Genomic DNA, 20677 nt, shown 5'->3' with positions numbered 1-20677 from the left:
CACTAAAGGTCGGTTGAGGTCACTAAAGGTCAGTTTAGGTCACTAAAGGTCGGTTGAGGTCACTAAAGGTCGGTTGAGGTCACTAAAGGTCGGTTGAGGTAACTAAAGGTCGGTTGTGTTTTCAGTGACGTTCAGGATCAGTACATCCTCGAACGACCTCGACCTGTCAGCAGGTCCCTGCAGCACTAAGGGTCTACAGACTCACCTGAGCAGAGGTGTGTGTGTGTGTTGTTGGGGGGACAGTGGTCTACCTCATCAGGTAGGCCATGATCAGGGCAGGGGATCGGCTCCTGCCCGCGCTGCAGTGGACCAGAGTCGTCCCCGAGTGGTTCTGGTTGATCCGCTCCGCCACCAGGTCAAAGAACTGTCCGAGGGGGGCGTGAGGCTGGTCTTGGACAGGGACGTGGAGGACCTGCAGACCGTCCAGCTGAGGGTAGGACACATCCTCCAGTCCAGAGGCGTTCACCACAAGCGTGACCTTCCTACTGGAGAGGATGCCAGGGTTCAGAGCCGGATCCAGACCGCTGAGGTACAGACCGGGACGGATCTGAGAGACCGACATGAGGGGCTGCAGGACAGAACACACGTCAGCCTGTGACCACAATGAGGACACAATGAGGCGACAATGAGGGCACAATGAGACCACAATGAGACCACAAAGAGGACACAATGAGACCACAATAAAGGCAGTCCTTCTGGTCTAATGTGTGGTTAGACCCCAGCTCTGAAGGTCCAGAAGTAAGTGCCTGGTCTACATGTCGGCTCTGTCCGACCGAGACCGCGTCCCTCTCTGGTTTATTATTGGTTGTGAGGGTTAGTCTTGGGTCACGGTCTGAGCTCAGTCCCCCTTTGTGTAAAACCAGACCTCCTCTCGCTCACAGGAAAAGGTTTTTGTCAGAAGTGGGATTCGAACCCACGCCTCCAGAGGAGACTGCGACCTGAACGCAGCGCCTTAGACCGCTCGGCCATCCTGACAAGGTGGCTCCACTAGACCGCTACACACACCTTTAAATACACACACATTTACAGGATGTGTTTACATGATGATGATGAAGATGAAGATGATGATGAAGATGATGAAGATCCTCTAACAGTAAAATCAGCTCTGATTAAAACATGAAGCTCCAATCATTGAACATGATCAGCTGATCAACAAACACAGAGAGCTGCTCAGACATGTTCAGGACGGACACACACACACACACACACACACACACACACACACACACACACACACACACACACACACACACACACACACACACACACACACACACAGTGCGTCATGGGACAGTGACTCAGTTTCACTTCTGTCTTCAGGCTCTCACACGGAGGTAAGATCTGTCTCTACTTTAGAACCTGATCAGGGATCTTTAAAGACCTTCAGGTCCTCTACCTCTACCCGGACCGGATCCGTTTTATTTACAGTCTATGGTCTGAACCAAACTTCGGTCAGAAAGTCTCGGTTCAGGTTTTGCTGTGTCCCCTCTGAGGGCTGGATATCAAAGTGTTCAGGGTTCATATACAAACAGACTTAATGCCGGACTATGAGGGGGTTCTTAAGAGTCCGGTACGAACCGGGACACTTAGTCTGGTTTCTGCTGAGTCACTGTTTCAACGAGTTTCATTTCAGGGACATTTAGAAAACCGGGTCTGGTTTCTGGGAGTCAGGAACCAGAGACACGAAGAGTAGGGCGGATCAGAGACTCACCTGGATCCTCCTGTTTGTTTACTAAACGAGTCTTACACAACAAACAAGCAGGGGGGACTTCCGGTCCGCAGTTTCAAAATAAAAGCCCGAAGAAGCAACTTTTTACTTTTCTATCCTGGAACACAAAAAAACGATTTAACAATAAACTGAAGATTCATGTTCACCTAGATTTAACTGTGTGTGTGTGTGTGTGTGTGTGTGTGTGTGTGTGTGTGTGTGTGTGTGTGTGTGTGTGTGTGTGTGTGTGTGTGTGTGTGTGTGTGTGTGTGCGCCAACTGACTCACTGCAACCACAACTACATACGGGTATCTCGAAACCTTACCGAACTACCAAAACCACCTGGTCTGACCGGGTCTGACCCATAGACTGTATGGTCTGACCTGACCCCTGAGAGGTGCTGGACTCTGTTGTGTTAGAGTGAGTCCTCACAGATTCAGGCCTAAAGCGAACAGGACTTTGACCCGACACCCCAGAGACTCAGAGTCCTCATATTTAAGAGGACTCTGTGTCTCTGTATATAAACATGTAGGAGATGTGATCCAGGACTTACTGTGAGGAGGGAGCAGGACTGGGACCGTCCACAAAGTCTTTAAAACCGCAGACCAGGACGGAGAGTCCGAGAGGATCCGGCTCTCAGACAGACAGGTGGAGCAGAACGCGAGACCGGAGGCAGCAGGCGGCTTCTGATTGGTCGAGGACTTAATTGATGGCGCCAGACTAGTCCAGTGAAGTCGGGTCTTAATTCCCCTCAGTAGGAACATAACAGACTGAACCCCTGACCCCAACAGGACCTGGATCAGGACCGCTCTCTGTCGGCACATACGGGGAAACGACCCGTCTCACCGTCTCCCCTTTAATCTGAGTCCTGGAGAGGGACCTCCTTTAGGACTGTGTTCGCTGCAGTACCGGGTGAGTCCACCAGGGGGAGACTGGCAGCAGCTGTTCACTGTTAGTCCTCTGGTGAACCACAGGGGGGCGCTGCAGCGTCATCACACCTGGTTTATTTCATCTGAGGTTCATCATGAAGATGATTCCCTCTTTAGACTCACACTCCACTTTATCAGGCAGCACCTCTGACCTCTGACCTTTGACCTCTGACCTTTGACCTCTGACCTCGGACCTTTGACCTCATTATCAATCAATCTTTATTTGTTCACAACAAATCACAACTTTAACAACAACAAAATAATAATCTGTGTGTGTGTTTGTGTGACTGTGTTTGTGTGTTTGTCTGTGTTTGTGTGTGTTTGAGTGTGTGTCTGTGTGTGTGTGTTTGTGTGTGTCTGTGTTTGTGCGTGTCTGTTTGTGTGTGTGTGTGTGTTTGTGTGTGACTGTGTTTGTGTGTTTGTGTGTGTCTGTGTGTGTGTTTGTGTGTGTCTGTGTTTGTGTGCGTCTGTTTGTGTGTGTGTGTTTGTGTGTGACTGTGTGTGTGTGTGTGTTTGTGTGTGTCTGTTTGTGTGTGTGTGTGTGTGTTTTTGTGTGTGTCTGTGTTTGTGTGTGTCTGTGTCTGTGTGTGTGTGTGTCTGTGTGTGTGTGCGTCTGTTTGTGTGTGTGTGTTTGTGTGTGACTGTGTGTGTGTGTGTGTTTGTGTGTGTCTGTTTGTGTGTGTGTGTGTCTGTGTGTGTGTGTTAGTGTGTGTGTGTTTGTGTGTGTGTGTTTGTGTGTGTCTGTGTTTGTGTGTGTCTGTTTGTGTGTGTGTGTATGTGTTTTTGTGTGTGTCTGTGTTTGTGTGTGTCTGTGTGTGTGTGTTAGTGTGTGTGTGTGTGTGTGTGTGTGTTTGATCCAGCTGTTTTAAACAGATCTCACGTGTTACCTGGTTTTACGTTAAACCACTTCCTATTCTGGTCTAGACTAAAGGAAAATGCAGAACCGAAACTCAGACCGGATCATCCCCGAGGTCCGGTATCACCCGAGCATCCAGATGCCCGGAAACACAGGACAAACCAAAACCAGGACCAGTCCCACCCAGAAGGCCAGACCGGCTCCTGTACGCTCCCCTCGGACCCAGACCATTGCTAAGAGGGTCCAGGAGAACCCCAGGGTAGATCCAGATCCTTCTGTAGGACCACTTCCAGGCCCTCAGAGAGTTCAAAGAGCTGCAAAGAAACCAAATCAGAAACCAGTCCAGAGAGCTGCTCCTGACCCTGGTCCCCCTCAGAGACCGGTTCAGCACTCCGATGGAACTCCTCCCACACCGGACCAGGTCTCTCTGGATCTGGAGGTCCGGTTGGACAGGCGTGTTATCGAAGAGGTGGAGACTCTGACCCGAGGACAGAGGACCAACCAGGACTGGTTCGCCTGGAGGAAGAACCGGATCACCGCCTCCGTGGCTCACCGCATCGCTCACTGCCGCTTCGTCAACGGAAAGAGCCAAGCCCCGCCCACTTCCTACCTGGCTGCTATCACAGGTAGAACACACACCCCCAACAACCTGAGCTCAGAGGTGAGGCGGGGGCTCTGATGCAGGACTGATGGAGACCGGATCATGTTTGAGTCAGAAGAGTTCATTCAAAATACTGACGCTCTGATTCACAGGTGAGGGGCCGAGAATCCAGACCCGGGCCATGAGCTGGGGGGTCCAGAGGGAGGCTGAGGCGGTCCAGAGGTATCAGGTACGGACTGATGATGGTGATGATGATGATGATGATGATGGTGATGATGATGATGATGATGATGATGGTGATGATGATGATGATGGTGAAGATGATGATGGTGATGATGGTGATGATGGTGATGATGATGATGATGGTGATGATGGTGATGATGGTGATGGTGATGATGATGGTGATGGTGATGATGATGATGTCGTCCTGCAGGAGCTGAAGAGTGATGAGCTGGGTCGGTCTGTCCTGGTTCAGGACTGTGGTCTGTTCATTGACGCTCAGCGGTCCTGGTTGGCTGCGAGTCCTGACGGCATCGTGACTGACGGGCGAACCGGCCAATGGCTGCTCTGCCTGGAGGTGAAGTGTCCGTACAAACACAGACACCACCGCGTGGAGGACGCCTGCAGAGAAGACCCCGCCTTCTGTCTCAGGATCCAGGACGAGGAGGGACAGCAGCCTGGAGGGGTAAAACCTGTCCGTCTGTCCTTCCTTTCTGTCTCTTCTGTCCTTCCTTTCTGTCTCCTCTGTCCTTCCTTTCTGTCTCTTCTGTCCTTCCTTTCTGTCTCTTCTGTCCTTCCTTTCTGTCTCTTCTGTCCTTCCTTTCTGTATCCTCTGTCCTTCCTTTCTGTATCCTCTGTCCTTCTGTCCTTCCTTTCTGTCTCTTCTGTACTTCCTTTCTGTATCCTCTGTCCTTCCTTTCTGTATCCTCTGTCCTTCCTTTCTGTCTCTTCTGTCCTTCCTTTCTGTATCCTCGGTCCTTCTGTCCTTCCTTTCTGTCTCCTCTGTCCTTCTGTCCTATTCTTTATGTTGTCCTCATCCTCTTCCTCTCGTCCTCCAGTCCCCGGTCTACCACCTGAAGAGGTCTCACAGTTACTACACTCAGGTCCAGTGCCAGCTGGCTGTGACCGGTCTGCAGCGGGCCGACTTCGTCGTCTTCACCCTGAAGGAGACGGCCATCGTCCCGGTGACCTTTGATCCTGACCTGTGGGAGGAGACGGTGTCCGACCTGGAGCTGTTTTACAGAGAGGCCGTCCTGCCTCACCTCAGGGAGAAGACGCAGCAGAGACCGGCAGCGGCCTGGAGACCAGAGCTGTAGAGGAGACCGGTTCGATCCCCGTCTGCAGTGACCTCTGACCTCTGCCGGTGATGTCACCTGAGCTCTGAGTCAGAGCCGTTAACCCTTCGATGAACTCCGGACCAGGATCCACAGACCTGAGTCTGAGCTTCTGTTACGAACTCTAGAACCTTTGATTGAGCATTATGTGAGAATCTGTTACATCAGCGGGTCCCAAAGACCAGACCCTGATCTGGTCTTTGGGACCCGGTCTTTGGGACCCACTGGAGGTCATTTTATAATCTCATGTTTACACTCTCTGTCAATAACAAAAACACATTTCAATAAAATCCTGAAAATAAAAATGTGTCTTCAGTTTCTGCTCGTTGACTCCCGAGGACACGGTTAGCTAACGACATCACAGGAAGTAACGCATGGTCAGGGGGCGGAGCTTCGCAGACCAGCTAAATGCAGAAACATGAAATCACCTTGCGGGTCGCTGAGGGGCGCTAAGAGACTCTGAGGGGCGCTAAGAGACTCTGAGGGGCGCTAAGAGACTCTGAGGGTCGCTAAGAGACTCTGAGGGTCGCTAAGAGACTCTGAGGGGCGCTAAGAGACTCTGAGGGTCGCTAAGAGACTCTGAGGGTCGCTAAGAGACTCTGAGGGGCGCTAAGAGACTCTGAGGGGCGCTAAGAGACTCTGAGGGTCGCTAAGAGACTCTGAGGGACTCTGAGGGTCGCTAAGAGACTCTGAGGGTCGCTAAGAGTCTCTGAGGGACTCTGAGGGTCGCTAAGAGACTTTGAGGGACTCTGAGGGTCACTTAAGGAAACTGAGGGTCACTTAAGGACACTGAGGAACTCTGAGGGTCACTTAAGGACACTGAGGGACTCTGAGGGACTCTGAGGGACGCCAAGAGACTCTGAGGGACGCCCAGGGTCACTAAGAGACTCTGAGGGACGCTGAGGGTCATGAAGAGACTCTGAGGGACTCTGAAGTTTGAGAACTCGTCTAACATATTTAAACTGGCTGACTTTCTGTCCTGGTCTCTTCAGTCTCTGCGTCTCTCAGCGTTCTGTAGTCAGTACTCATCTCTCCACACCTCCTGATCCAGGACCTGAGGAGGGAGACCGGTCCGCTCCACACGCTCAGAGATGCCCTACAGGACGTGTGAAGGTGGGCGGGACAAAAGAAGACACAGTAAACACATGATCAGATGTTTTTATTGTCGTTTGGCGGTCCGGTCCTTTAAAAGCCGACAGAACCTCAAACCTGCACGACTCGATGGTACAAAACAAAACCAGGTTTAAAGTGACGATAAACTCCAGGTCGCTCAGGATGGCTCCTCCTCCTCCAGAGGTCACCGTGACCTCACCAGGTGAACCCCAACCACCAATCAGCTCGCAGAGCATGGTCACCTGATGCAGCAGGTGAGACAGTTCAGAGAAGAACACCTTCTTCGCTCTGCTCTGACGCCTGATTGGCTGCTGTGACAGGTGTCGTTATGAAGGGGGCGGGTTATGTTAGTTGTGGGTGCAGTCAGTCAGCAGTGGGCGGAGCCTCACAGGTAACCCTCCTTCCTGAACTGCTCCTGCAGGATGTCCCGGTACTCGTCAAACCCGCCGTCGATGCGAGTGACTTTCCCGGCTTCACACACCCACAGCTCCTTACACACCAAGCGGATCAGACGCTCGTCGTGAGACACCAGGATGACCCCGCCCTGAAACACATGACATCACACGGTGAGGTGACACACCTGAAACATGGCGCCAACATTCAGACCCCTCTTCGGGTAAATATTACAAAAGTGATCCAACAAGCTCCGCCCTGCGGCGCCAAGAGCGTCTACTGCTGCCCCAACCTGCTGCTGCTGGTGGTTAAACATCACATGTTGTTGTTAAACATCACATGTTGTTGTTTGTTGTTAAACATCACATGTTGTTGTTAAACATCACATGTTGTTGTTTGTTGTTAAACATCACATGTTGTTGTTAAACATCACATGTTGTTGTTGTTGTTAAACATCACATGTTGTTGTTTGTTGTTAAACATCACATGTTGTTGTTGTTTGTTGTTAAACATCACATGTTGTTGTTAAACATCACATGTTGTTGTTGTTGTTAAACATCACATGTTGTTGTTGTTAAACATCACATGTTGTTGTTGTTGTTAAACATCACATGTTGTTGTTGTTGTTAAACATCACATGTTGTTGTTAAACATCACATGTTGTTGTTGTTGTTAAACATCACATGTTGTTGTTAAACATCACATGTTGTTGTTGTTGTTAAACATCACATGTTGTTGTTAAACATCACATGTTGTTGTTAAACATCACATGTTGTTGTTAAACATCACATGTTGTTGTTGTTAAACATCACATGTTGTTGTTAAACATCACATGTTGTTGTTAAACATCACATGTTGTTGTTAAACATCACATGTTGTTGTTGTTGTTAAATATCACATGTTGTTGTTGTTAAACATCACATGTTGTTGTTAAACATCACATGTTGTTGTTTGTTGTTAAACATCACATGTTGTTGTTATTAAACATCACATGTTGTTGTTGTTGTTAAATATCACATGTTGATGTTATTAAACATCACATGTTGTTGTTTGTTGTTAAATATCACATGTTGATGTTATTAAACATCACATGTTGTTGTTGTTAAACATCACATGCTGTTGTTTGTTGTTAAACATCACATGTTGTTGTTGTTTGTTGTTAAACATCACATGTTGTTGTTTGTTGTTAAACATCACATGTTGTTGTTTGTTGTTAAACATCACATGTTGTTGTTAAACATCACATGTTGTTTTTGTTAAACATCACATGTTGTTGTTGTTGTTAAACATCACATGTTGTTGTTGTTTGTTGTTGTTTGTTGTTAAACATCACATGTTGTTGTTGTTAAACATCACATGTTGTTGTTTGTTGTTGTTTGTTGTTAAACATCACATGTTGTTGTTGTTTGTTGTTGTTTGTTGTTAAACATCACATGTTGTTGTTGTTAAACATCACATGTTGTTGTTAAACATCACATGTTGTTAAACATCACATGTTGTTGTTGTTGTTAAACATCACATGTTGTTGTTGTTGTTTGTTGTTGTTAAACATCACATGTTGTTGTTGTTTGTTGTTGTTAAACATCACATGTTGTTGTTTGTTGTTAAACATCACATGTTGTTGTTGTTGTTAAACATCACATGTTGTTGTTGTTGTTAAACATCACATGTTGTTTGTTGTTAAACATCACATGTTGTTGTTTGCTGTTGTTAAACATCACATGTTGTTGTTTGCTGTTGTTAAACATCACATGTTGTTGTTAAACATCACATGTTGTTGTTAAACATCACATGTTGTTGTTGTTAAACATCACATGTTGTTGTTGTTAAACATCACATGTTGTTGTTAAACATCACATGTTGTTGTTGTTGTTAAACATCACATGTTGTTTGTTGTTAAACATCACATGTTGTTGTTTGCTGTTGTTAAACATCACATGTTGTTGTTGTTAAACATCACATGTTGTTTGTTGTTAAACATCACATGTTGTTTGTTGTTAAACATCACATGTTGTTGTTTGTTGTTGTTAAACATCACATGTTGTTGTTGTTAAACATCACATGTTGTTGTTAAACATCACATGTTGTTTGTTGTTAAACATCACATGTTGTTGTTTGTTGCTGTTGTTGTTGTGTTCATTTATTCAAGTGAATGTGTAACTGTGTGTATCCATTACCATCCAGTCAGGTGAGACACACCTGTGGTACTGTCCCTTTAAATGAGCGAATGAAACAGGACTACAGATCCGCAGTAACTAACATCACACCTCACCTGGTCAGGTCATACTTAAGCCCCGCCCCCTCTGACTCACTTTAAACTTGTTGAGAGCTTTGGCCAGCGCCTCGATGGTCTCCATGTCCAGGTGGTTTGTCGGCTCATCGAGGATGTAGAAGTTTGGACTGAGGGACAGAGAGATGACATCATCATCACCATCATCATCACCATCATCATCACCATGGAAACACTAACAGCTGGACCCTGAGCGCTAACATACCAAGGCATGGTCATCTGTGCAAACGCCACCCGGCTCTTCTGCCCCCCCGACAGACTCGCCACCGGCCTCGTGGAGAGCTCCCCGGTGATACCGTACCCCCCCAGCTGGTGACGGTACTCCTCCTCCGTCCGACCTGTGACCAGGAACAACAGCCAATCAGAACCTTCATACACTGTTCCCTCAACACAGAGTAAACTGTTCCCTCAACACAGAGTAAACTGTTCCCTCAACACAGAGTAAACTGTTCCCTCAACACAGAGTAAACTGTTCCCTCAACACAGAGTAAACAGTTCCCTAAACACAGAGTAAACTGTTCCCTCAACACAGAGTAAACTGTTCCCTAAACACAGAGTAAACTGTTCCCTAAACACAGAGTAAACTGTTCCCTCAACACAGAGTAAACTGTTCCCTCAACACAGAGTAAACTGTTCCCTAAACACAGAGTAAACTGTTCCCTAAACACAGAGTAAACTGTTCCCTAAACACAGAGTAAACTGTTCCCTCAACACAGAGTAAACAGTTCCCTCAACACAGAGTAAACTGTTCCCTAAACACAGAGTAAACTGTTCCCTCAACACAGAGTAAACAGTTCCCTCAACACAGAGTAAACTGTTCCCTCAACACAGAGTAAACTGTTCCCTCAACACAGAGTAAACTGTTCCCTAAACACAGAGTAAACTGTTCCCTTAACACAGAGTAAACTGTTCCCTTAACACAGAGTAAACTGTTCCCTTAACACAGAGTAAACTGTTCCCTAAACACAGAGTAAACTGTTCCCTAAACACAGAGTAAACTGTTCCCTCAACGCAGAGTAAACTGTTCCCTCAACACAGAGTAAACTGTTCCCTCAACACAGAGTAAACTGTTCCCTCAACACAGAGTAAACTGTTCCCTCAACACAGAGTACAACACAGAGTAAACTGTTCCCTAAACACAGAGTAAACTGTTCCCTAAACACAGAGTAAACTGTTCCCTAAACACAGAGTAAACTGTTCCCTAAACACAGAGTAAACAGTTCCCTCAACACAGAGTAAACTGTTCCCTCAACACAGAGTAAACTGTTCCCTCAACACAGAGTAAACTGTTCCCTCAACACAGAGTAAACAGTTCCCTCAACACAGAGTAAACTGTTCCCTCAACACAGAGTAAACAGTTCCCTCAACACAGAGTAAACTGTTCCCTCAACACAGAGTAAACTGTTCCCTCAACACAGAGTAAACTGTTCCCTAAACACAGAGTAAACAGTTCCCTCAACACAGAGTAAACTGTTCCCTCAACACAGAGTAAACAGTTCCCTCAACACAGAGTAAGCTGTTCCCTAAACACAGAGTAAACAGTTCCCTCAACACTGAGTAAACTGTTCCCTAAACACAGAGTAAACTGTTCCCTTAACACAGAGTAAACTGTTCCCTTAACACAGAGTAAACTGTTCCCTTAACACAGAGTAAACTGTTCCCTCAACACAGAGTAAACTGTTCCCTCAACACAGAGTAAACTGTTCCCTAAACACAGAGTAAACTGTTCCCTCAACGCAGAGTAAACTGTTCCCTCAACACAGAGTAAACTGTTCCCTCAACACAGAGTAAACTGTTCCCTCAACACAGAGTAAACTGTTCCCTCAACACAGAGTAAACTGTTCCCTCAACACAGAGTAAACTGTTCCCTAAACACAGAGTAAACAGTTCCCTCAACACAGAGTAAACTGTTCCCTCAACACAGAGTAAACTGTTCCCTAAACACAGAGTAAACTGTTCCCTAAACACAGAGTAAACTGTTCCCTAAACACAGAGTAAACTGTTCCCTCAACACAGAGTAATCTGTTCCCTAAACACAGAGTAAACTGTTCCCTCAACACAGAGTAAACAGTTCCCTCAACACAGAGTAAACTGTTCCCTCAACACAGAGTAAACTGTTCCCTAAACACAGAGTAAACTGTTCCCTAAACACAAATAAACTGTTCCCTAAACACAGAGTAAACTGTTCCCTCAACACAGAGTAAACTGTTCCCTCAACACAGAGTAAACTGTTCCCTCAACACAGAGTAAACTGTTCCCTAAACACAGAGTAAACTGTTCCCTCAACACAGAGTAAACTGTTCCCTCAACACAGAGTAAACTGTTCCCTAAACACAGAGTAAACTGTTCCCTAAACACAGAGTAAACTGTTCCCTCAACACAGAGTAAACTGTTCCCTCAACACAGAGTAAACTGTTCCCTCAACACAGAGTAAACTGTTCCCTCAACACAGAGTAAACTGTTCCCTCAACACAGAGTAAACAGTTCCCTCAACACAGAGTAAACAGTTCCCTCAACACAGAGTAAACTGTTCCCTAAACACAGAGTAAACAGTTCCCTCAACACAGAGTAAACTGTTCCCTCAACACAGAGTAAACTGTTCCCTCAACACAGAGTAAACTGTTCCCTAAACACAGAGTAAACTGTTCCCTTAACACAGAGTAAACTGTTCCCTTAACACAGAGTAAACTGTTCCCTTAACACAGAGTAAACTGTTCCCTCAACACAGAGTAAACAGTTCCCTCAACACAGAGTAAACAGTTCCCTTAACACAGAGTAAACAGTTCCCTTAACACAGAGTAAACAGTTCCCTGACAGTTCATGTGCTCCTGAAGGAGTCGCTCCTTTGAAGGAGTCGCTCCTGAAGGAGTCGCTCCTGAAGGAGTCGCTCCTGAAGGAGTCGTTACTGAAGGAGTCGCTCCTGAAGGAGTCGTTACTGACATGGTTTCTTACCGGGGAACTTGTTGAGCAGCAGCTCCACGGAGCAGACGTTCAGGTCCAGCTGGTCCACGTGATGCTGGCTGAAGTAACCGATCTTTAAGTTCCTGATGAGAAATGAAAAACAAACAAACTGTAAACAGTTCCCCGGGAACCTTCCTGAATGGGTCCCAAGAACAGCTGTGATTGGTTTAATAGATTTACAGTCAGGTGGCTGCTGCGCTCTGATTGGTCTGGTGTTGGTCTCACCTGTGAGCTTGTCTGACTCCGTTCACCGGCGTCAGCTCGCCCATCAGCAGTTTAAGGATAGTGGATTTCCCAGCGCCGTTTTCACCGACCTGACAGCAAACACAACACGTCAACTTCAACCCACAGCAGGACTGAAACACCTGAGCTGACTCTACCTGTCAGCTCGTCTCTATGTTACTACACTCATCCTGAAGGACTGATCTCAGGGAAAGGATTCAGAGAAACACTCATGCAGCCACTGATTGGATGATTCTGACGTTCATGGTGACACGTACGATACAGATGCGAGACTCGAGGTCGGCGGACAGGTTGAGTCCAGAGAACAGCCGCAGGTCTGCAGAGTAATGAAACTCCACCTCATCCAGCTGCAGGATGGGCGGAGACAACTTCTCAAAGTTATCTGGAAACCTGTGACAAGAGACATCAATCAATCAATCAATCAATCAATCAATCAATCAACCCTATAATCATCAATCAATCAATCAATCAATCAATCAATCAATCAACCCTATAATCATCAATCAATCAATCAATCAATCAATCAATCAATCAATCAATCAATCAACCCTATAATAATCAATCAATCAATCAATCAATCAATCAATCAATCAATCCTTGCATTAAATCATATCCGTGGTTGGCAGTGATCTGCTCCTCTGATTGGTCAGAGTGGATGTCTCCTTTCTCTTACCTGTATCACCTGAGTCACACTGATTCAAGTCTTCTTACCTTAAAGTGACCTCTGTTTCTTTTTCAAGGGGCTTCAGTTCAGGTCTGCAGGAGAGACACAGGACCGTTAACACCTGAGACAAATCACATGACCGATACACAAAACACCTGGAGTCTGAACAGGTGGACGTTTACTGTGTGTTGTACCAGGTGAGTATGAGGTGTACCAGGTGAGTATGAGGTGTAACAGGTGAGTATGAGGTGTACCAGGTGAGTATGAGGTGTACCAGGTGAGTGTGAGGTGTACAAGGTAAGTATGAGGTGTACCAGGTGAGTATGAGGTGTACCAGGTGAGGTGTACCAGGTGAGTGTGAGGTGTACCAGGTAAGTATGAGGTGTACCAGGTAAGTATGAGGTGTACCAGCTAAGTATGAGGTGTACCAGGTGAGGTGTACCAGGTGAGTGTGAGGTGTACCAGGTAAGTATGAGGTGTACCAGGTGAGTATGAGGTGTACCAGGTGAGTGCGAGGTGTACCAGGTGAGTATGAGGTGTACCAGGTGAGTATGAGGTGTACCAGGTGAGTGTGAGGTGTACCAGGTGAGTGCGAGGTGTACCAGGTGAGTATGAGGTGTACCAGGTGAGTATGAGGTGTACCAGGTAAGTATGAGGTGTACCAGGTGAGTATGGGGTGTACCAGGTGAGTATGAGGTGTACCAGGTAAGTATGAGGTGTACCAGGTGAGTATGAGGTGTACCAGGTGAGTATGAGGTGTACCAGGTAAGTATGAGGTGTACTAGGTGAGTATGGGGTGTACCAGGTGAGTATGGGGTGTACCAGGTGAGTATGGGGTGTACCAGGTGTTTTGATACTCACAGCCTCTCCAGCAGTTTGAGTTTGCTCTGCACCTGAGCAGCTCTGTTGGCGTTGTACCGAAATCTATCAATGAACACCTGAAACACAGACACACAGGTGTAACTGAAACAATGCATTCTGGGAAATTACCTGCATCATGTGACATGTTATCACTAATACAGATATACCTGTATGTGTTGTCTGTAGTTACCTGTCTGTAGTTACCTGTATGTGTTGTCTGTAGTTACCTGTATGTGTTGTCTGTAGTTACCTGTATGTGTTGTCTGTAGTTACCTGTCTGTAGTTACCTGTATGTGTTGTCTGTAGTTACCTGTATGTGTTGTCTGTAGTTACCTGTCTGTAGTTACCTGTCTGTAGTTACCTGTCTGTAGTTACCTGTATGTGTTGTCTGTAGTTACCTGTCTGTAGTTACCTGTCTGTAGTTACCTGTATGTGTTGTCTGTAGTTACCTGTCTGTAGTTACCTGTCTGTAGTTACCTGTCTGTAGTTACCTGTCTGTAGTTACCTGTATGTGTTGTCTGTAGTTACCTGTATGTGTTGTCTGTAGTTACCTGTATGTGTTGTCTGTAGTTACCTGTCTGTAGTTACCTGTCTGTAGTTACCTGTCTGTAGTTACCTGTATGTGTTGTCTGTAGTTACCTGTATGTGTTGTCTGTAGTTACCTGTCTGTAGTTACCTGTCTGTAGTTACCTGTATGTGTTGTCTGTAGTTACCTGTCTGTAGTTACCTGTCTGTAGTTACCTGTCTGTAGTTACCTGTATGTGTTGTCTGTACTGCAGCTGGGCGTCGTACTCTCTCTGCTGGTTCTTCAGTCGGTCTTCTTTGGTTTTAATAAAGTTTTCGTAGTCGCCACGGTAACTGTCCAGGTTCTGCGAATGCAGGTGGATGATGTCGGTAACCACGGCGTTCAGGAAGTTCCGGTCGTGGGAGACGACCAGGATGGTGGACTGCCACGTCTGTGGATGGAGTTATTGTACTTGTTAGCTCAATGCTAAGTGCTCCCTCTGCTTTCAATGAGAGATGCTAATGTGAGAGTGAGGGTTCTGACCTGCAGGTAGTTCTCTAACCACAGGATGGCTCTCACATCCAGCATGTTGGTCGGCTCTGAAACACAGACACACCTCAGCTCCACAACACTGCGGGTACTACAGAGACTCAAATCCTACTCCTCCTCCTTCATTACTCCTCCTTCTCCTCCTCCTGAGCCCTCCTCCTCCCCCTCGCCCTACAGGACCTCCTGCTCCCTCATTACTCCTCCTGCTCCCTCATTACTCCTCCTGCTCCCTCTTTACTCCTCCTGCTCCCTCTTGACTCCTCCTGCCCCTACAGGACCTCCTGCTCCCTCATTACTCCTCCTGCTCCCTCTTTACTCCTCCTGCTCCCTCATTACTCCTCCTGCTCCCTCATTACTCCTCCTGCTCCCTCATTACTCCTCCTGCTCCCTCTTTACTCCTCCTGCTCCCTCATTACTCCTCCTGCCCCTACAGGACCTCCTGCTCCCTCATTACTCCTCCTGCTCCCTCTTTACTCCTCCTGCTCCCTCTTAACTCCTCCTGCCCCTACAGGACCTCCTGCTCCCTCATTACTCCTCCTGCCCCTACAGGACCTCCTGCTCCCTCATTACTCCTCCTGCCCCTACAGGACCTCCTGCTCCCTCTTTACTCCTCCTGCTCCCTCTTAACTCCTCCTGCCCCTACAGGACCTCCTGCTCCCTCATTACTCCTCCTGCCCCTACAGGACCTCCTGCTCCCTCATTACTCCTCCTGCTCCCTCATTACTCCTCCTGCTCCCTCTTAACTCCTCCTGCCCCTACAGGACCTCCTGCTCCCTCATTACTCCTCCTGCCCCTACAGGACCTCCTGCTCCCTCATTACTCCTCCTGCTCCCTCATTACTCCTCCTGCTCCCTCTTTACTCCTCCTGCTCCCTCTTGACTCCTCCTGCCCCTACAGGACCTCCTGCTCCCTCATTACACCTCCTGCTCCCTCTTAACTCCTCCTGCCCCTACAGGACCTCCTGCTCCCTCATTACTCCTCCTGCTCCCTCTTTACTCCTCCTGCTCCCTCTTAACTCCTCCTGCCCCTACAGGACCTCCTGCTCCCTCATTACTCCTCCTGCCCCTACAGGACCTCCTGCTCCCTCATTACTCCTCCTGCCCCTACAGGACCTCCTGCTCCCTCATTACTCCTCCTGCTCCCTCATTACTCCTCCTGCTCCCTCTTGACACCTCCTGCTCCCTCATTACTCCTCCTGCCCCTACAGGACCTCCTGCTCCCTCATTACTCCTCCTGCTCCCTCTTGACACCTCCTGCTCCCTCATTACTCCTCCTGCTCCCTCATTACTCCTCCTGCTCCCTCTTGACACCTCCTGCTCCCTCATTACTCCTCCTGCTTTAACTCCTCCTCCTGATGCTCATGTAAAGCCATCTCTCCTCTCTCTCCTTTTTACTCTCACTGCTACTTCTCCATTTACTCTACGCCCCCCTCCTCTCATGAGACCCGTGTCCTGAGGAGGATCTGACTCACCGTCCAGCAGCAGCAGGTCCGGTCTGGAGGAAACAAAGACCAGAACAAAGACTTGTAAATGAGCGGATGTGGATCATGAGGGTTTCTGTAAAACGATCATCACGGACGAAGGGAAAGAACTCACCGAGCAAAAAGAGCTCTGGCCAACGCCAACCTCATCCTCCATCCTCCTGAGAACTCCCTGTGTACACACACACACACACACACACACACACACACACACACACACACACACACACAGGTTAATATGTTTAAACGTGTGTGTGCGTGCGTGTGTGTGTGTGTGTGTGTGTGTGTGTGTGTGTGTGTGTTCCAGAAGGTACTCACTTTGTAGTCTGCTGTTGCATTCTGGGTGAGAATCCAAGTCCAGCCAGGATGACGGAGGCTCTGATTGGACGAGACAGATGGGTTATGGAAGGTTACAGGTAAGTGTGGAACTACAGCAGGTGTGCAGTTTAACTCCTGGGTGTCTGAGTGGAACATTCAGCATCAGGTAACTTCTGTGAGTGAGGTTAGAACACCTGTGGAATCAGCAGGGAGGGTTCATGGGAGTTGTAGTTCTACAGAGTATTAAACTACACTGCAGCACAACAAACACCTGAATGTGGAGGACAGGAAGGTGTGAGGGTGAGAGAGGCAGGTGAGCTGAGTGTGAGAGAGGCAGGTGAGCTGAGTGTGAGCTGAGTGTGAGAGAGGCAGGTGAGCTGAGTGTGAGAGAGGAAGGTGAGCTGAGTGTGAGCTAAGTGTGAGAGAGGCAGGTGAGCTGAGTGTGAGCTAAGTGTGAGAGAGGCAGGTGAGCTGAGTGTGAGCTAAGTGTGAGAGAGGCAGGTGAGCTGAGTGTGAGCTGAGTGTGAGAGAGGCAGGTGAGCTGAGTGTGAGCTAAGTGTGAGAGAGGCAGGTGAGCTGAGTGTGAGCTAAGTGTGAGAGAGGCAGGTGAGCTGAGTGTGAGCTGAGTGTGAGAGAGGCAGGTGAGCTGAGTGTGAGCTAAGTGTGAGAGAGGCAGGTGAGCTGAGTGTGAGCTGAGTGTGAGAGAGGCAGGTGAGTTGAGTGTGAGAACATGCTGATAGTTTTAAAGTTACCTCGCCGGAGCTTTGTCAGCTTCAATCTCCTCCAGCTTGCCGTAGATCTCTGACAGGCGGACGCTCTCCATCCCGTCAGCACTGAGAGAGAGAGAGAGGGAGAGAGGGAGAGAGGGAGAGAGAGAGAGGGAGAGAGAGAGAGACAGGATTGGTCAGTCTGTGGGGGACTTGGCGCCCCCTGTGGACAAAGTCACCCTTTAACAGTTCATGGAATCTGGATTTATTTAATCTGTACGTGGTTCAGATGAATCTGATCCTGAGAGGACCGGATCAGTGTGTCCTCTGGTCTCTCTGATCTTGTGAGTTCTTACGTTCCATTGGCGATGCGAGCGTTGAGCCTCTTCTCCTCGCCCAGCAGCCCCTCCCTCAGCGTGTCGCTCTCCAACACGCTCTGCAGCGCTGTGGTCTCGTCTCCCGCCACTTCCTGTTCCACGTGGAGGATGGAGATGTGAGCGGGGACGCGGAGGTTCCGGCTGGCCAGCATCTTCAACAGGGTAGTTTTCCCCAAACCGTTCCGACCAATCAGGCCGTACCGTCTGCCTGACGCCAGGGAGAGCTCCGCCCCCTGCAGCAAACACCTGGGACAGAGTGATGAAATACACTGAGTGAATAACGTCAGACTCACAGTTTAAACCACTGATCCTACAGGAATAAGCTCCGCCCACCTCTCGCCAAAGGACACGTCAAAGTTCTCGATGCGGATGTCGTAGCTTCGGTTCTTCCCTGATTGGTCGACGCGGTTATCCTTCTTACTGCTGGCCTGACTCGCCGACGCCTCCTCTAGGACTCTGAGATTACAGACAGGGACAGGTGAGACAGGTGAGACAGGTGAGGACAGGTGAGACAGGTGAGGACAGGTGAGGACAGGTGAGACAGGTGAGGACGTGTGAGACAGGCGAGACAGGTTAGGACATGTGAGACAGGTGAGACAGGTGGGGACAGGTGGGGACAGGTGAGACAGATGAGGACATGTGAGACAGGTGAGACAGGTGAGGACAGGTGAGACAGGTGAGGACAGGTGGGGACAGGTGAGACAGGTGAGACAGGTGGGGACAGGTGAGACAGATGAGGACAGGTGGGGACAGGTGAGACAGGTGAGACAGGTGAGACAGGTGAGACAGGTGGGGACAGGTGAGACAGGTGGGGACAGGTGAGACAGATGAGGACAGGTGAGAGGTGAGGACATGTGAGACAGGTGAGACAGCTGAGGACAGGTGACGACAGGTGAGACAAGTGGGGACAGGTGAGACAGATGAGGATAGGTGAGACATGTGAGACAGGTGAGACAGGTGAGAACAGGTTAGGACAGGTGAGACAGGTGAGGACAGGTGGGGACAGGTGAGACAGGTGGGGACAGGTGAGACAGGTGAGACAGATGAGGACAGGTGAGGACAGGTGTGTACTGACAGTGGACTGGTGCCTTTCTGGGAGTCCTTCTCGTTCCTGCGCTCGTGTTTGGCTTTCAGCTTCGCCTCGGCCTTCTCCAGTTTCTTGGCGTTCACCGTCTGTAGAGACACAGACAGGAAGTGATGCGTTAAGATTAAGGACAACAAAACAAAGATGGTGGCTCGTTCTACGAGTGGAGAGAAACTAAAGTAAATCCTGATCACTTCTGTGTTTTCATTCCAACAGGAAGAAGAGTTCTGAGGAGAGGAGGAAGTGTGCTCACCGTGTTCTGGGCTCGTTTCATCATCCAGATCCCCGTCACATCGTCTGCTGGAGTGACTGTGGACGGACCAAGGTTCCATAAAGTGAGGCCAACATAAACACTCAGACATTAAAGCTTTAGAAAAACAAAAGGTTATAAACACAGTAATAAAGTGTGTTTACCGTTATCTGCAGAGATCTGAGAGAGCTGCACAGGAGCGTCCAACAACACCTGCTTAGCAGAGCCATGATGGTGATTCCTGTTAAAACACCAAGATCACATGTTATTACAGATCACCTGTTATTACAGATCACCTGTTATGACAGTTCACCTGTTATGACAGTTCACCTGTTATTGCAGAACACCTGTTATTACAGTTCACCTGTTATGACAGTTCACCTGTTATGACAGTTCACCTGTTATTACAGATCACCTGTTATAACAGATCACCTGATCTTAAATCAGAGTGAGTCCTAAACCTCAGGAGACTTCCTTACAGCTGCAGAGTGTTGAACATCTGGAGGCAGATGTCTCTGACGTCATCCTCGTTTTTACTGTCGATTGACACCTCCTGCAGGACTCCTCCGATGGCTTCATAAACCTCGTCTCCATCCTCAAAATCTGGCCCGCCGCTGTCTAACACGCCTGAAACACAGACCACACAGAGCTTTATGTGCTGCAGGGACAAACCTTCTCCACAAACCACTGTTAAAAGTACAGTCTGCTGTTTTCAAACATGGGCCTTATGTTAATATTTATTATGAGAGAGTTTGAGAAAACTTATACAACTGTAAACTATACTACTGTAAACTATACAACTGTAAACTATACTACTGTAAACTATACAACTGTAAACTATACTACTGTAAACTATACAACTGTAAACTATACTACTGTAAACTATACTACTGTAAACTATACAACTGTAAACTATACTACTGTAAACTATACGACTGTAAACTATACTACTGTAAACTATACTACTGTAAACTTATACGACTGTAAACTATACTACTGTAAACTATACTACTGTAAACTATACTACTGTAAACTATACTACTGTAAACTTATACTATTGTAAACAATACAACTGTTAACTATACTACTGTAAACTATACTACTGTAAACTATACTACTGTAAACTATACTACTGTAAACTATACTACTGTAAACTATACAACTGTAAACTATACTACTGTAAACTATACAACTGTAAACTATACTACTGTAAATTTGTACTACTGTAAACTATACAACTGTAAACTATACTATTGTAAATATACTACTGTAAACTATACAACTGTAAACTATACTACTGTAAACTATACTACTGTCAACTATACTACTGTAAACTTATACTACTGTAAACTATACAACTGTAAACTATACTACTGTAAACTATACAACTGTAAACTTATACTACTGTAAACTATACTACTATAAACTATACGACTGTAAACGATACGACTGTA

General features: G+C 47.4%; 3 protein-coding genes and 1 non-coding gene across 8 annotated transcripts; 1 reads left to right on the top strand and 3 right to left on the bottom strand.

Annotated features, from left to right (window-relative positions):
- Window positions 1-34: 34 nt before the first annotated feature.
- Window positions 35-2639, bottom strand: LOC117809836 (dual specificity protein phosphatase 14-like). Of its 3 annotated transcripts, none has more exons than XM_034679358.1 (2): window positions 2262-2639; window positions 35-592 (listed from the first exon to the last, which is right to left on the bottom strand). In XM_034679358.1, the coding sequence occupies exon 2, from the start codon at window positions 560-562 to the stop codon at window positions 248-250; it is 315 nt and encodes a 104-aa protein (XP_034535249.1). In that variant the 5' UTR covers window positions 563-592; window positions 2262-2639; the 3' UTR covers window positions 35-247. The 3 variants fall into 3 exon arrangements, with proteins under 3 accessions (XP_034535249.1, XP_034535250.1, XP_034535247.1); XM_034679359.1 differs by lacking the exon at window positions 2262-2639 and adding an exon at window positions 1712-1815 and having other exon boundaries at window positions 35-568; XM_034679356.1 differs by having other exon boundaries at window positions 220-568; window positions 2262-2613.
- On the bottom strand, window positions 893-975 carry trnal-cag. The gene has a single exon. It is a non-coding gene; the product is annotated as a tRNA-Leu (tRNA).
- On the top strand, window positions 1229-5733 carry LOC117809835. 3 transcript variants are annotated; one of them, XM_034679354.1, is made up of 5 exons: window positions 1229-1334; window positions 3562-4119; window positions 4247-4323; window positions 4528-4779; window positions 5153-5733. In XM_034679354.1, exons 2-5 carry the CDS (start codon window positions 3573-3575, stop codon window positions 5408-5410), a joined length of 1134 nt encoding a protein of 377 aa, XP_034535245.1. In that variant the 5' UTR covers window positions 1229-1334; window positions 3562-3572; the 3' UTR covers window positions 5411-5733. The 3 variants fall into 3 exon arrangements, with proteins under 3 accessions (XP_034535245.1, XP_034535244.1, XP_034535246.1); XM_034679353.1 differs by lacking the exon at window positions 1229-1334 and adding an exon at window positions 2020-2620; XM_034679355.1 differs by lacking the exon at window positions 1229-1334 and adding an exon at window positions 2035-2128.
- An 837-nt stretch (window positions 5734-6570) lies between these two features.
- On the bottom strand, window positions 6571-19926 carry abcf3 (ATP-binding cassette, sub-family F (GCN20), member 3; the record flags this gene model as incomplete). The annotated part of the gene is made up of 20 exons (XM_034679352.1): window positions 6571-7085; window positions 9247-9334; window positions 9430-9562; window positions 12177-12268; window positions 12411-12499; window positions 12686-12818; window positions 13140-13184; window positions 13954-14030; window positions 14709-14909; window positions 15002-15057; window positions 16479-16501; window positions 16603-16659; window positions 16806-16865; window positions 17558-17638; window positions 17869-18135; window positions 18223-18345; window positions 18965-19062; window positions 19227-19282; window positions 19388-19464; window positions 19703-19926. Coding segments are annotated over 20 exons (2139 nt in total), but the record flags the coding sequence as incomplete, so codon positions are not given.
- Between the last annotated feature and the right edge of the window lie 751 nt (window positions 19927-20677).

Source organism: Notolabrus celidotus, unplaced genomic scaffold (genome assembly GCF_009762535.1).
Source record: "Notolabrus celidotus isolate fNotCel1 unplaced genomic scaffold, fNotCel1.pri scaffold_467_arrow_ctg1, whole genome shotgun sequence".
NCBI classification, from domain to species: Eukaryota; Metazoa; Chordata; class Actinopteri; order Labriformes; family Labridae; genus Notolabrus; species Notolabrus celidotus.
The sequence above is the reverse complement of the archived record's forward strand: the minus strand, read 5'-3'. Positions and strand labels throughout refer to the sequence as shown.